This window comes from Rhinolophus ferrumequinum, chromosome 18 (genome assembly GCF_004115265.2).
Source record: "Rhinolophus ferrumequinum isolate MPI-CBG mRhiFer1 chromosome 18, mRhiFer1_v1.p, whole genome shotgun sequence".
In the NCBI taxonomy this organism is placed as follows: domain Eukaryota; kingdom Metazoa; phylum Chordata; class Mammalia; order Chiroptera; family Rhinolophidae; genus Rhinolophus; species Rhinolophus ferrumequinum.
The window spans coordinates 50,551,297-50,563,351 of NC_046301.1; the positions used below are offsets into that span (position 1 = coordinate 50,551,297).

Here is a 12,055-nt window from a genome sequence, read left to right on the forward strand (position 1 = left end):
GTAATTGGCACATCAGAGCTTCATGGAGGGCTGATCCTCAGAAGGTGGTGGCTCGGACTCCCCAAGTTGTCATCCCACCCAATGCCTGGCTCATGCAGGTGCTTCATAAGTGCTCTGGGAGCAACAGACGAGCAAGAATGACCTTGAGGCCGCGGAGAGCTGGCTCGGCTTGTGCGAACTCAGGGGAGGGGCTTCTCCTGTCTGCGCCTCAATTTTGCCCTCTGTGAGATGGGGTTTGCATGATGCCCAGTCACAGGGCTATGGGCGGGGGGGGAAGCTGTGGTTATTATTACTATCATTTCCTGCTGGAAGCATTATCTGGGGGCTCCGTGAGTTGGTGAACAGGAAGTGTTGGAATAGGTGGGGGTTGAGCCTTCTTACTGGGGGTCACCCCGGGGAATGGAGATTTCGGAAGCAAGGAGTAAAGGTTCTGGGTCCACCCTCCTGCCTGTTCCCCCCAGAACCAGGAGATCCAGGGAAACCCTCCATGCTGGGTCATACCAGGGACCCACAATAGGCTTCAGCCACAGCCAGGCCCATTGGGGAGGGGCCCTCAGGCTGGGGGAGACAGGGTGGACATAGCTGCTAGCCTCATGGGGTAAAGGAGGGACAGGGACCGAAGCGAAAGGAACAAGGAGGTGGAAAGGGGTCTGGATCCTGCATGGGTGATAGTAACACAATTGCTGCCCACTATGTGGAGGGGCAGAGCAGGGTGAAGGCTTCAGCAAGGGGACCCATCCCCCGATTAGCCAGCGTAATGGAGTGGGGGGTAGTTGACAGGGGGAAGGGGTCCTCCAGGGTGGTGTTCATCAAGGAGGCGGGAGCTGGGTCAGGAAGGAGGAAGTTCCCAGGGGTGGACAGGAAACCCCTGTCTGACCTTTGGTCCTTGCAGCTACCGGGTGATTCCTGATTCCAGACCCTTCCCAGCGGTTAAGGGAGGAGGGTTGGGGGCTGCAAGTGGTGCCCAACCAGCTACTCCTCTAGGTTGGCCAGGCACATCAGAGTACCCCCCATCGCCTCCCCAGCCCCCCCCATTCCCGCGGGTGGGAGGACATCTTCCATTTTCTTCTTTGGGGGCCATATAGGCAGGGTGAATTCATGGTTACGATTTAGAGCCCTGGAGTTAAGTTTTGGCTGTGCCACCTACCACTGTGTGACCTCAGGCAAGTGATTTCTCCTTGAGCCTCAGTTTTCTCCTATCTAAAGTGGAGGCAACATCACCAGTTGTAAAACACTTATTACAGTGCCTGGCATACATTCAGCCTTAATAAATGGTGGCACTTTTTTAAAGTGGGAGGGGCTGGATCATGGGCAGCCTCTGATGCCAGGCCGAGGAACTGAGACACAGGGGAAGAGCACTTCCTCCAGGTATTGTTGTCCTGGGCCTGTGGGACCACAGGGGAAAGGGGGCATGACAGGGGAAGAGCTCAGGTATGGGGGCAGTGCCTGGGCCAACGCCAAGAGGTGTGACAGTCTTGATGTCTTACGATCCTGCCTATTCTTCATGATATATTGAAGGTATTACGTATATGTATATATGAGCATGATGTGTGTTGTCAAGGAAAAAGAAAGCAACCACAAACTCCCAGAAAAGTAAAAAGCCACCCTAGATGGTACTGACGGTGCTACAATTTTGAGCAATTGTTACAATGTCAGAATAAGAGTCTTAATATACATACTAATGTCTTGTCAAGCTCAAAAATCACGTTCTGTTTCTTTTTGGCAAATTGCTTTTTGGCAGTTTGATCCCATATCTTTCACTTGCAATGGTTCTTTTTGGCATAACTTGTTTTAATAGCTAGATTTTTTTTTTAATTGAAGAAGTATTGATGTAACTTCTTCTATTTGCTCAATATCATGTCTTCAGGATCTGTTGATTCCTTTTGCCTGCTGGTAAGGTTTTCACCACATACTACACCATAATAATTAGCAATGGACATTTAGAGTTTTAAAATTTTGTTCCAATGAACAAAATAAAATTTGATATCAAATCCCCACAAATGAAATCAATGCTTCCCCAAGCAGTCATACTTTACATTTCGACAGCTGTCACCAATTTGTCTTCCAAAAAGCTTGTTTCCACTGACAGCCCTGTCAGCAGTATCTCAAATCTCTAAAAACAGACTTTCTGAACACATGTTGCCTATGTCCCTGGCCAGAAAAATTCCAGAGGGAGGACGCAAGTGACTGATCCTCAGATTCACATGAGGTCAGCTGTATTGGCCCTGATATACGTTCGGTTTTTTTCCTGAAAACAATTTGTTATGTTCACAGGAAACTTTGTGCATGAATCTCTCTAAATTCCCTCAGAAGTTCATCCCAAAATTAGGCTTCGATTTTAAACCTGTTTTTCCCCCTAAATTAAAAACAATCAATTTGGTTTTATTTGTTTGTTTGAGCAGAGAAGGGAAAACTGTCATGAGGAAGTCAACTCCATGTCACTATCTGAAAATGAACACTGAAGCCATCCTGGAGAAACGAGACTTTTCAAAAAGGTGTTTGAGGAAGTGGTATTCCTGGTGGAGAAAATTTTCAGCAAAGTTCAGAAAACCCTCCACATTTACGCCCATGTATTTGGTTTTTGGTTAAATTCAAGTGAAATTAAGTTTTGTGGTTTTGTGGGTGACAGATGAGGCAGAGAACACTTTGCAAAGGAACAGCCTGTTCTTTCTGGGCTTCTGTGTTCCTAGCTAAAAAAAAAAAAGGTGACCCACTTTCTTAACTGGGGGGCCAACGAGTTCAGGCTACACTGTCCCAGGTGCCCTCTGCTCACAGCTACGCCAGGGTTTCCCATTCAGTCCACCCATTCCTGTCTCTGTGGCAGCAGCGGCAGGGACCCAGGAGGGTGTACTGGGACAGGGGTGGGGACACAGAGATCAGGAGAGACTCATAGACAGAGAGATAGAGACTTTGAGTGGCCATTAGACAGACAAAGAGACAGAGGCAGAACAGTGGAAGGTCAGGCCAGAGGCTGGCCCTGTGGGGTGGGAGGTAGGTGGGGTCTGGGAGGCAGGGCCCACCACGGAGTGCTATTTGTTCCCCTGGGCAGCTGGGGAGCCTTGGTGCAGACGGGGCCTTGGCCTGTTCTCCTCAAGTCACCCCCAATCCTATGGGCCTCCCCAGGCGTTCAAAGCCCCCAACGTCTGCCCTCTCTCACACCCCAACTCTCTGACACCAGATCTGACCGCACCCTTCCTGCTCACACACCTGCCATGTCTCCCCATTTCCCTCCATCTCCGGAGCTGAGTTTCCGGGGTCCCGCAGGTATGGTCAAGGTGGAGCCAGCAGAATACGGGAATAATAATGATAATGTTTTAGGTCTGGTGTATAGCTCTGAGCCCAGCTGTTTCCAGGGATCAGTCCTTGAATCCCACAGCTGCGTAGTGAGGGGGTCTTAAATTAGAAAAGGCTTGTCTCCTGGTCTCCAGCTCTGGCTGATTCCAGAGAGAGAACCATTTCCTGCTCATTTCTGAATGTCCGCCAGTGTTAGGGGGTTCTCAGACCCACCCTTAGCATCAAACTCTGCACCTCCAACAGGCGGCAAACGGGCCGCAGGCTGGGGCGACCCCTGGTGGCCGACAGCAGAACACAGAGGCCAGATCCTCGTATTCCTCCCCTCAGCCTCCCCTCCTCCCGAGGGTCGGGGCTCTCCACTTCCCTAACAAGGTGGGCCCCCCTCTCAGGTAAAGGCCCCGATCAGGCACCTCCAAGCCCCAGGTGAGTGGAGGGGATAATGAGCAAGACTGGCTGAGGGGGGATCAGAGTTCCAAGGGCTCCCATTTCCCTCCTTACACCAGTCTCAAGAATTTTTCAAAACAAAATTTAATTTTTAAAGGTAATACATGGGCATGCTTTTTAAAATGCAAACTTTACAAAAAAGATATACAGAGAAACACACAGAGACTGCCTCTCCCACCACAGCTGTGGCCCGCTGGTTCCCGCCGCAGAGGCCACAGCTGTGACCAGTTTCCTTTGGAAATATTTGAATAAAGTCTCCCTCTGCCCTGCATTTAAAAAAAATGTACACGAATTATGGCTCTTCTGCTTTTTACATTTATGTGTCTCCAAGAAGATCTGCTTTGGCTTTTTAAATAGTTGTGTAATATTCCACCGCGTGGATGGACAGACACTCATTTAAAGTCCCCTGTTGGCGGACATTGAGGTTTCCAATTTTTTGCACTTACCAACAATATGGTAATAATCTCCTCATCCTCTCTCTCCTTTTTAAAAGTACATTTTAAATTTTGGAATAGTTTTAGATTTACAGAAAATTTGCAGAGCTAATACAGAGAGTCCCTGCCAAGCCCTCACCCAGCTTTAACATCTTAACATATACCATGATTCCTTTGTCAAAACTAACAAATTAACCTTAGTAGATTACTATTAACTAAACTCTAGACTTTCTTTGATTTACCCACTAAGTGTTTTTTTGCTCCAGAATTCAACCCAGGATTCTGCATGGTATTTAGTCCAGCATTTTGTACCCATGTAAATACAGTTGTAGAAAATTACTAGAAGGGGAACTGATAGGTCAAACAGTACGTGCACTTCTAATTCTGAGAGATTCAGAAGACTGCCTTCTCGGGTGGCCGTACCTGAGCATTTCCATCAGTACTGTGAGAGTTGAGAGACTGCTTATTTTCCCATAGCAGTGCCAACACAGTGTATTCACAAACTTTTAATTTGTTTTTATTTTTATCTTTGCCAAATTAATCGGTAGAAAGTGGTACCACATTATTGCTTCAATTTGCATTTCTTTTCCAGGAGTGAGGTTGGGCACCTTTTTTGGTATGTTTCTACAAACTGACTGTCCATGTTCTTTGTCCATTTTTCTACTGAGTTGTTTTTGAAATTTTAATTTATAAGCGCTCCTTACATAATATGGAAATCAGTTTATTCCTGGGTATAAAAAACTATCTGAAAATGGATCTTTCTTTTCTTCCAAAGGATTTTCTAGCTAGTTCTTTCTGTATAGGAAAGTTTCAGTTAATTCTCTTGGGTTTTCTGTATATAAAATCATACCACCAGCAGGTAATATTATTAGGTTGAATTGTTTTTGATGCATTCCTGCCCAAAATGCCAACCTAAAACTAATCGTAAGGAAACATCACACAAACTCAAACTCTGACTCCACAAAATGACTGGCCTTGGCTTTTTAAAAATGCCAATATCATGAAAAACAAAGACAGACTGAGGAATGTTCCAGATCAAAGAGACTTGACAAATATAATGTGTGAGCCGGTATACTCTTTTGTTATAAAGGACATTATCAGAACAGTTGGAAAAATCTGTTTAAAGTCTGCAGATTAGATAACAGTATTTTATCAGTGTCCATTTCCTGATTTTCATAACTGTACCATAAGTATGTGAGAGAATTCCTTGTTTTTAGGAAATGCAGCATACTGAAATGAAGTATTTATGGCTAAAGAAACATCATTTCTGTAAGTTTTTCATAAAGAAGAGAGAGAGAGGTGCCCAGGAGTTCTCTGTATTCACCTGCCAATTTTTCTGTAAGTCTGAAGTTATATCAAATATACAGGTAAAAAACAAAGATAATATGAAATTGAGCTATGTGAAAGTGTTATTTCAATTTTTTTTTGATCTGTATAAACAGTGTTTTCATATGATCCAACCTATAAATTCTCTTCCTCTTTTCTAATATTTGTACCTCATTTCTTTTTTTTGTCTAATTGGCTAGTACCTCCAGAACAATATTAAATACTTGACAGTGGTTCTCACCTTGGCCCCGATTTTGATGGCCATTTCAGAACTTTTTTCATTTGACCCTTTAATACAGTAAATTTTATTAACAAACTTCTGAATACTGAACCATCCCTGCATTTCAGGCATAAGTTCCTTTTGTTGTGGTGTATTTTTAAAAAATGTGTCACTTGATCCTCTTGGCTAAAATTCCATTTGGGAGTTTTGTACCATTCTCACAGGAAGAGGAGTCTGTAGTTTCTCATTGTGCCATCATTGTAGTTTTTGGTGTCAAGGATAAGCCAAATCTCTAAACATGATTCTAATCATTCATTTTACAGACAAGGTAAACTGAGGCCCAGAGAGAAGTGACCTCTCCAGGTCACTCCACAGCCAGGACTGGAGCCTCAGTCCTCATGTCTGTGGGATGAGGACAAAACTATCAGTAGAAGGGACTTAAGTCCCAGATCAGCACTATCTCACTGGATGATCAAATGGGCCTCAGTTTCCCCATCAGTAGTCTGTAGAATAATCACTAGATGGTCGGGGAGAGAGGGTCGAGTCTTCTTTCTGCAGTTTCCTTTCAGAGTGGTTCCTTGGATCTAAAGCTGAGCGTTGATAGATGTCGACTGGGCATTTCATCCAGCGTGGGCACCTCTATACATGTTCCCACAGGGCTCCCACAGGGTCTGTGCTCCTGGCCTGGAGCCTCCATCCTGGGAGAGGGCTGACTCACCTCATGTGCGCCTCGCCGGCCGTCGGCAGCCCCCCGAGGGTCTGGGGCGAGAACGAGAGCGGGGGTTGGGCCGGGGTCGGGACCCGGAGCGGGGCCGGGGGTGCGGCAGTCTGCGCTGAGGGTCCATCTCGGCTTCCAGGGCTTTACTGCCGGGGAGGAGAGGCTTGTCAGCACCTGGACCCCCGACTCCGGAGAATCCCCAGCACTCTTTCGCCCTTCCTGGGAACCACACACCCCAGAAATCCTCATCCTCCCAGTATCCCCATCCTTTCTCCACCCCTGGCCATTCCCAGGACCCTTCCCCAGGGACTCACTGCCCCTTCCCCAGAAGCTCCTCTCCAGACCCTTTAGCCCCTCTCTCGATACTCCGTTTTCCTTGCACCCTTCAACCACCCTCCCAGGGCCCCCCATGTGTGCCGGACCCCAGGGACCCACGCCTCTAGAGTGCCGGCCCCAACCTGGCGATTCCCTTTCCCAGAGTGCCCACACGGCTCACCCACCCTAGTTTCTAATTACAGGACCCTCACTATGACCCTCCCCTCACAAATCTCCCCAAGGCCCCGCCCACATGATCCCGCCCCTCCTCCCTCTTCACGCCCCCTGTGGTGATAGGGCAAAAAGAACGAAGCCTTGCGCAGCCATTGGCCGCACACTCCGCCCATCCACAGCCCTGGGCCCGCCCCTTACTCACACGCGCTCGCGCAGCACCGCCTCCCGGGCTGCGCATGCTCCGCCCTCGGCCTCGGCTGTGCGTGCTTGCTGCTGCGCCTCTTCCAGCAGCCTAGCGGACTCGGTGGCTGCCGCCTCCCATCGCGCCAGGGCCTCTGCGGGCGCAGCGGGTGGGGTCAGGCGGGAGACCTGGCTCCCAACCCCGCGCGCGCCGGCGTATGAGTTTATAGTCTGCCTATTATTTGCGTGCTTTGCTTTATTTTAATTAAATTTATGTGCTGTTTACCTGGCCTATGCGTGTCATTTGCATAGCTTTTCATAGGTTTGCATTTCTTTTGGAAATCGTTTACATAGCGTTTGCGTATTTTGTTGCATTTAGGTTTTTGTGTCCTTTGCAATGTTACGTGCATTTCTTTCATAAGTTTTCTCATTCATTTGCGCGTTGTTTGCATTACTTTGCACCTATGCGTCGTTTACATAGCTAGGAGACTTCTAGGCTCCTCCCACTTCTAGCCCTGCCCAGTACCCTTGCACGCCAACACACCTGTCAGCGCCCCGTTCTCGGCCCCCATCTGGGTCCCCTGTGCCTTGGCTTCGTCCATCTCAGTCTTCAGTGTCATTAGTTGGGTCTGAAGCCGGCTCTGTGGAGTGGAGGGGAGGTAAGGGGGGATCCGGGGAAGGAAGGAATAAATTGGCCCCGCCCCTTCTAGGGGAGACCGAGACGACACTGAATGTCTTTTGGGGTCCTGTAGTTGTAAAAGAAGTGGCTGCTGAAGTCTGGGGTACCGCGTGGTTACAGCTGCCTGCGTGGAAGGAGGTCTCCGCCCAGGTCCACCAGCCCCAACCCCAAGTCATCAAGATATGGAGACGGTTTAGCTCTGCAGACTCTGGTTCCAAGTCCAGCTACAGCTGGACTGGCTGGCTGGGGTTTCAAACCAACACAAGCCCGTTTAGTGGTTGACAGTGATTGGGTTTGTGGGGTAAGCCTGTCATCTCTGTGAGACATTCTGCAAAACAACTGGCCTGGCCTCCGAGCATCTTCCATCACGAGGCAGAATCAGAATTTGAACCCAGGGCAGGCTGCTCTTAACTTTGGCTGCCCCAGACCCTTCCCTTAGGCGGGCGGGAAAGGGGTAAAGGGTCTTTTTTGATTTCTAAAATTCACACACTTCTCAACCTTTGCTGGGCCCAGTTCAGAGAGGCACATAGTAGTTAATAAATGTGAGCGGGCTGGGACTTTGGGGATGATTCTCCTGCGCGGCTCAGGGTTGGGAAGGGTTACGGAAGGGTTTGAAGGGGGTGGCCAGAAGAAAAGGGAGGACCTGGCTGGTACCTCCTCCAAGAAGCCAACTTTAGCCTCCTAATTACAGGTGACGTGAATGTCCCTATCCCGAAATAGGGCTGCTGGACACTGCTTGGGGGGGTGGGGCAGGGGATAGCTGGGGGGGAAGGATAAAACAGTGCCTCCGCAGGTAGGCTTAGGGGTCTGGGATCCACTAGACTTAGGGGTCAAGTCACCACCACTTATTTATTTAGCAAATAGCAGAGGACAGTGGGGCCTTCTAGATCAGAAGATGGACTCAAGGGTGAACTGGCGTTGTAGGAAAGAGTTGGAAGGGGTTATGGTGCTATTCTCATTCCTACTGAAGAACTGGGAAAACCAAGGCATGGAGAGGGGAGTAATCCTTGGGTGGGTGTGTGCAGGCCCTCTCCCCTCACATTCTGGATGTCCTAGCATCCAATCCTGCCCACCTACCTGGCGGCCCTCACAGGCCCTTAGCGCCTCCTCCAGCTCCCGACGGACACTCTCGGTCTGGTCCAGCTGCCTAACCAGAGCCTCTTCGCGTTTGGCAGCCTCTGCCAGCTGGCGCAATAGCTCCTCTACCTCCGGCGCCGGATCCCCTGGAGGCGCTGTGGCATTAGCGCCTGGCTCCCGCTCTGGACACCGAGACCCCCGGGAGGCCGCGGCGGCCAGATTCCAGGCCAGCAGGGCTGCCCCGGCCGCAGCCGCCGCCAGGAACACGGCGGCTCCGCACAGGGCAAGCACTCGCCAGGCGCGTCCTGGCTCTGGCCCCAGCTCGGCCATGCCGCTGTCCACAGCTCTGTCCCCAGACGGCCACGAGTATTTAATTGGCACCTTGGGGATCCAGGACACCCACGGTTCCGCCCAGCCTGGCCGTGGCTTCCCAAGTCCGTTGGGAGGGGCTGGGTCCCCGCTTGGGGCCAGACCAGGCTACCCAAGCCCAGGACAGGACTGGGGGTCCTGGGTTCCAGTCCTGCCTCTGCCTCCTGCGTCCTGTCCTTTGAGCTTCAGTTTGCCCCTCTGTGAAGTGGGGATGGCAGTAGGTCCTGCCCCATAGGGCTTAGTGGCAATCACATGAGCACATCCACACAAAGCGCCCATCTACACCGCTTGGTGAGGGGCTAGGGACATACTGTCCCCATTCTGTTTATGTAGAAACCAAGGCTGTTAGATGAAAGGCTACTCGACCAACTGAAGTCGGCTTGGCTCAGGCTGTCACACTCTCTGTGACTAGCTGTGAGGGCCAGAGGGTAGACACAAGGGTGGACCGGCCCCTTCTTCCTGCTCCTTCTCCACTGGGCAGCAAGGGGGCGATCGTACAACGTGAATCAGATCTAGTTTCTGTTCCTCTCAGAATCAAATCTTCCCCCTCCAGGCTCTATCTCACCCTCCCCCACCCTCCTCTTCTTTCTTCCCCTTCAAGGCCCCTATCGCGTCTTTGACGTCATTTCCTCCTCCGGGGTCCCGTCCAGCTCTCAATGTTCTTGGGGGCAAGCGCCTTCACTCGCCGTGGCCTTTGCATTGGCTGTTCCCTCTGCCAGAGCGCCCTCCTCTCCTTCTGTACCTAACTCTCCCCCTTTCTCCCATCCACCCATGTGTCCCCTCCTCCAAAATTCTCCCTTTCTCCACTACCTCAGTCCTCTTTGATGAGTTCTTTCAGCTCTGCTGTAATTTTCCGTTGTTTTACTGATTCTCAGACGCCTCCCCTAGCAGACTGGGTGAGTCCCTAAAGAGCAAAGCCCGCATCAACCTCGTTCCCACTGCCTCCGCCTGGGCCTGGCACCTGGTAGTTGTGTAGGAAATGTGAGCTGACTGAACACTGTAAACTCTCAGTGTCGTTCCCTCCCCCCATTCTACACGAATAAATAGGAGCCCAGAGAGACCAAGTCTCAGGCTAGGGACACACAGCAGCCGCTGGTCACTGCTTGATTCCTGCTGGAGCTGGAACCCTGTGGGGACAGAGCCAGGAGTGCAGTTTCCAGGCTCTCAGCCTCACGTGGAAAGGTGCTGGCTGGGGTAGTAAATGGCCATCAACTGTGATCAGATGGCCATCAGCTGTGGCTAGTTGGCCGTCAGCTGTAACCAGTGAGCCATTGGCCACTAATATAACTGCCGTGGCTACGCTGGCTGCAGATGGTGGCTGGCAAGCGGGGATTGCGGTTAGCAGGGCGGATTGCGGATTGCAGAGAGGCGCGGATTGCAGTTGGCAAGTGAGGTTGGTTGGCAGAAAAGCGGACGGCGGGTTGTGGATCAGTGTGGCTTCCGCTTCCTGTGTCTCTAACCCAGCCGCCAGCAAGAATATTGTGGTATGACTCCCCTATCTATGGCTCCGTGGGTGTTCCTTTTTGGCCTCACCATATCCTGCGTTCTTATGTGGGGAGCGGGAGCTGAGACCACGCATGACACCCTGCATGACAAACCCCCACAGACCTGCAGGACACCTCAGTCCTTACTTCTCAACCCCTGGCTCCGTTGGTCACAGCCAGCAAAGGAAGTGGGGCATTTTTAGAAAGGAGAGAAGTTTATGTCTGGGCCATAGTGTGGAGGGTTCGGGGGAGAAACTGAGTAGGTTGAATCCATCTTATTGGGCAAACATATACCCCTTCATCAGTGAAACACAGCCCAGGTGTGGGAGTGGGCAGCACTGTTTCGGAACGTTCTGGTAGCCCAAGATGGGAGCGGAAGTGGAGGATGGTGGGGGGAGGGTGTTAAGGATGAGGTCGCCTGGTCATGTGCGAAGGGTTTGCTTCCTGGAAATCACAGGAAACTGCTGGAAGCCAAAGGTTCAAATGCCTGAGCAGCTGAGAGCCCTGAATAAATACAGGCATTTCTCTGGACCTGTTTCCTCATTTATTAGGTGGGGCTGTTGGTGGCAAATGAAATGACTCAGTCATGGTAAAAGGGACTCCATGAACTCCTAATGACCCCTCCTCCAAGCTGGGGGCACAGAAGTGGGGGGCACTTGAGCCTTGCCCTCTAGGGCAGAAGTTCTCACCCAAGGTGATTCTGACCCCCAGGGGACACTTGATAATGTCTGAATGCATTTTATGTTGTCACAACTTGGGGATATGGGGTGATAGGCATCTAGTGGGTGAAGACCAGCGATGCTGCGTGACATCCTACCCATCTAGGGCAGCGCCTCGTGCAGAGAGCACTCCAGCCCAAACTTCAACAGTGCTGAGGTTGAGAAACCCTGCCCTAGAATGTCAGAGTGAGGCAAGAAATTGACAAGGTCCATGCACAGAGAAATGGTCAGGGAGGGTGGAGCGTGATGAGCAAGGGGGAGGGAAGGGATAACAGGGCCAGGGGGACCTGTGGCAGGGATGGTGTTTGGGGTCCCTGGGTGAACAGTAGGAGCCATGGAGGGGCAGTCTGTTGACCATCTGGGCTGGGGACCATGGGACCTGAAGGCAGTGCAGAATTCTGGGCAGATGTAAGGATCCTGGCCGCAGGGCCAGGGCCAGGGAATTGCCTGGACAATACAGTGGTACCTCGGTTTTTGAACGTAATCCATTCCGGAACACCGTTCAAGTTCTGAAACGTTCGAAAACAGCCAACAGCTAGGCTTCAGGATCTTCAAGGCATGTTGGAAAACCGAAGCATTTACTTCCGGGTTTATGGAGTTCGTAAACTGAAATGTTCGTCAA

General features: G+C 50.8%; 1 protein-coding gene across 1 annotated transcript; it reads right to left on the minus strand.

Annotated features, from left to right (window-relative positions):
- Window positions 1-3,847: 3,847 nt before the first annotated feature.
- On the minus strand, window positions 3,848-9,424 carry CCDC194 (coiled-coil domain containing 194). The gene is made up of 5 exons (XM_033133419.1): window positions 8,862-9,424; window positions 7,650-7,746; window positions 7,128-7,260; window positions 6,437-6,582; window positions 3,848-4,004 (listed from the first exon to the last, which is right to left on the minus strand). The coding sequence occupies exons 1-4, from the start codon at window positions 9,189-9,191 to the stop codon at window positions 6,438-6,440; spliced, it is 705 nt and encodes a 234-aa protein (XP_032989310.1). The 5' UTR covers window positions 9,192-9,424; the 3' UTR covers window positions 3,848-4,004; window position 6,437.
- Window positions 9,425-12,055: the final 2,631 nt, after the last annotated feature.